Source organism: Microtus ochrogaster, chromosome 10, assembly GCF_000317375.1.
Source record: "Microtus ochrogaster isolate Prairie Vole_2 chromosome 10, MicOch1.0, whole genome shotgun sequence".
NCBI classification, from domain to species: domain Eukaryota; kingdom Metazoa; phylum Chordata; class Mammalia; order Rodentia; family Cricetidae; genus Microtus; species Microtus ochrogaster.
In genome coordinates this window covers 69023449-69026868 of record NC_022016.1, presented here as the reverse complement: position 1 = coordinate 69026868, position 3420 = coordinate 69023449, and the positions used below count along the sequence as shown (strand labels likewise).

The following is a 3420-nucleotide window of genomic DNA, read 5'->3' as shown; positions in this document are numbered from 1 at the left end:
TCTCGAACTCACAGAGATCCGCCTGCCTCTGCCTCCCGAGTGCTGGGATTAAAGGCGTGCGCCACCACCGCCCGGCTTGTTTGTATGTTTTTTGACACAGAGTTTCTCTATAGCTCTGGATCCTGTCCTGGAACTAGCTCTTGTAGACAAGACTGTCCTTGAACTCAGAGCCAGCTGCCTCAGCCTCCCAAGTGTTGGGATTAAAGGTGTGGGCAGCCAGCACCACCACCTGGTTCCTCTTAAAACTCTTTTTAAAAAGTGAAAAGGAGGCCAGGTGTGGAGGGAGGCACAGGCCTTTAAACTCAGCCCTCAGGAGGTAGAGGTAGATGGATCTATGTTTGAGGCTGGACTGATCTCCATAGCTAGTTCCAGCATTCGGGCTATGCTAATACAGTGATCACATAGAGATCAGACTTAAGGCTGAGGAGCCATCAGAAGTCTTTGCCCCCATGTGCAGCAGCCAGGACAGCAGAGCCTGGGAGACAGAGCACTAGGAGGCTGCCTTCCTTCTCCACACAAGGAGGAGCACCATCAAGGGAAGCATATCCTCAATCAGGCTGCCCTGACCAGCAAGCTGCCAGATTTCGCCACCTGCCTCAGTATGAAGACCATCAACTATAGGCAGTAAATGGTGACTTTGAGATCAAGTGCATGGCCTTTGAGTGAGGCCAGTCGGCCTAAAGCCACCAAGAAAGGTGGCTACCGCTACCGCCCATCTAAAAAAGAAAAAGGCCACTAGTCCTTCATTCCAGAGGGATGGACATTCCGCTAGCCTTGTCTCAGCTAGCCTCTATAGCCTAATCTAGAAGTCCAATCCTACACACAAACCGTCAGGTTGCCCCCTCCCAAACTGTATTCCAAATTCTGAAAGAGTGCATTAGAAAAGAGAGGCCAATACTGGAATACATTAAACAAGGAGCCCGGGAGGCTCGTAGCTCAGGAGTACAGTCTAGCTAGCATTCACATCGGCGTGAAGTTCGATCCTTGGCGGAGAAAAAGAATCTAACTGCCCCGGGGATGGGGGTTCGCCCATAACCCCAGCTGAGACAGATAAACGCCTAGTAACTTAATAAGGCCCTATCGTAAATCTAAGGGCTGGCTGAGAAGGCTCCAAGTATAAAGGCGCTTGACACCTAGGCTGAGGACCTAAGTGCCACAGGCACAGTGGTAAAACCACACTCACATACAAGTAAGATTTTAAATTTTAACTTAAAACCGGTTTTGACTGTCGTTCAGGGGTGTGGTAACTGCCTAGCCTATTCGAAGGCCTGAGCTCAATCAATCCTCAGTGATGGGGCCAAAGGGGGCCGCCCGCGAGGTAACAAAATACAAAGTGGTACACTATATCTCAGACACAGGTTAAGAGGGAAGGTGCCCCGAGAATCCAAATAAAGACTGGATTTTAAAACCTGCTTCAGTGGAAGAATAAACAGCCTTCCAGATGCTTAAATTGGTTCATATCAATCTGCTTCCCAGCCTTGTCCTCCACCCACCTGCTCATACTTACAGACGCTTCTGAAATGCAGATTCAGGAACAATTAGTCCAGAAGGAGCAATAACCACTTGGACACAGGTGAGAACAGAGCTAGGGAAGGACCTCAGCTACAGAAGGGAGTTGCTAATTACGCTCATCTGCATCCTAGAAGGGTAGGCGCCCCGCAGTTCCTCGCTAATGCTTGGTTTTCTCATGCTTATTCCTTAGGATCCGGGAGCCGAGGAAGAGGGGAGAGGGAGAATTTGCAAGACTGGGGAGAGAAGGGGCAATCTAGATCGCCAACTTTACCGCACCCGCCGAGGGACAGTCTCAAAAGGCCATTGGCAGAAAGGCTGAACTCAAAAATGCAATTTATCAGAACGAGTCTCCGGGTCTCCAGGGGGCCAAGTAGAGCTTGAGGAGGAGGGGAGTTGGCGGGGACAGTTTGCCGCGGACGCCTGCTGCGACCACAGGCCTTTCACCGGCTTGCAGCGCTTGGCTCCAGGCCAGAGCGCGCGCGGGGGGCCGTGGGGGTGCGCGCCGCGGAGTCCCAGAGCGCCGGCGGCTGCGACTCCCACAGGTGGGCGGCGCGCGCGGTCCCCAGCTCCTGGCGGCTCAGCGGGACCGCAACAGGGGACCCAGGGTCCCTACACAGGGGAAGCGGCGTGAGAGGCCGGTGAGGGATCCCGCCGAGCGGCTCGCGTTCCCTCGGCCGGGAGCGCGAGGTCCTCCCCACGCACAAGCGACGGGTGCAGTCAGAGGAGCTGCCGGCCAACCTCGGCCTCCTCCGGGCGCGGTTAAGCCGCGCGGGCGGGCGGCTGGCTGCATGCGCCGCGGCACGTACGAGCCCGCACGGGCACACGCGGGCGGGCGGGGGCAGGGCGCCGGCGCCGAGGGGGACCCGTGCCCGCGACCGCGCGGCTCCCGACCCTACCACCCCGCCAGCTCGTCTCCACCCTCGTCCCCCTACCCCAGCCCCTCACCCGTGCTGGCCTTGAGGTTCTCCCGCAAGAAGTGGCCGCTGGAGAGATGCTGGAGGCCAAAGTTCTGGGCGATCCTCTGGCATACGGTGCCCTTACCCGAGCCTGGCGGCCCGAGGATAACCGCGCGCAGGAGTTTGGAAGCCATGGCTTTGGAGGGGAGGGGGATGGCGTGGACGGCAGCCCGCGCACTTGGCCCGACAGCCCCGGCCTCGGTACCCTCCGCACCCGGGGATTTGCCTGCCACCCCTATAGAGGGAAGGCGAGGCTTTTTAAGACGGCCCCGCCCCTCAGCCCCGCCCTCCGCCACCTCCTCGCCCCGGGCCACGCCGGTGCAATGCTGCTGGGGCCCCCGCCCAGCGAGCTCGGCCCTCTGGGGTCAGAGGTCGGTTAAACCCACCCGGGTCCTTCCCTGACCCCCAACCCAGGCGCGCGATCCCGGGGAGCCCCTGTCGGTCCCCGCACGTGGGCTGAGCGGGAGCCGCTGGCCGATCGCATCTTGGTGACGGTCGCATCCCCAGAGTGGCCACCGCCTGAAACTAGGCAGGAGGGACCTCCGCCCCAAGCAGCGGGAGAGAGACACACCTCGGCGGAAAGGAGCGCGGCCAGACTCAGGCAGGATCCCGCTGGGCGGCGCCGTCCCTGCCCGGCGGGCTGGCCGCGCGGGACTCGCTTCTTACGTAAGCCGGGAGCCGGCTCCCCGCTACAGCCACCGCGCCCCCTCCTCTCCCCTCCCGTCGCGTCCGGGGCCAGGCTGAGGCTGTGGGGGCGAACGGAGATGGAGACGCCCAGAGAGAAAGGAACTGCCTGGGGACCCAATCTATTGTCAAGGGGAAGGAAAAACACAACTTGTTGAGCGCCTACTCTGGGCCCAGTGCTAGGCTGTGTGATATTATTATGCAATCTTTGCAGGTACGGATGGAGAAAGGCTTGGAATACGAACCATTCATTCATATACTTTAGTAA

At 59.0% G+C, this 3420-nt stretch overlaps 1 protein-coding gene across 1 annotated transcript in view; it reads right to left on the bottom strand.

Moving 5' to 3' along the window:
• The window catches only part of Ak4 (adenylate kinase 4), a 53197-nt gene extending 50478 nt beyond the window's left edge, over positions 1–2719 (bottom strand). Inside the window, exon 1 of the mRNA XM_013348557.2 lies at positions 2458–2719. Within this exon, the coding sequence (XP_013204011.1) occupies positions 2458–2602 (145 nt within the window). The 5' untranslated portion in view covers positions 2603–2719. The remainder of the gene's footprint in view (positions 1–2457) is intronic.
• Positions 2720–3420: the final 701 nt, after the last annotated feature.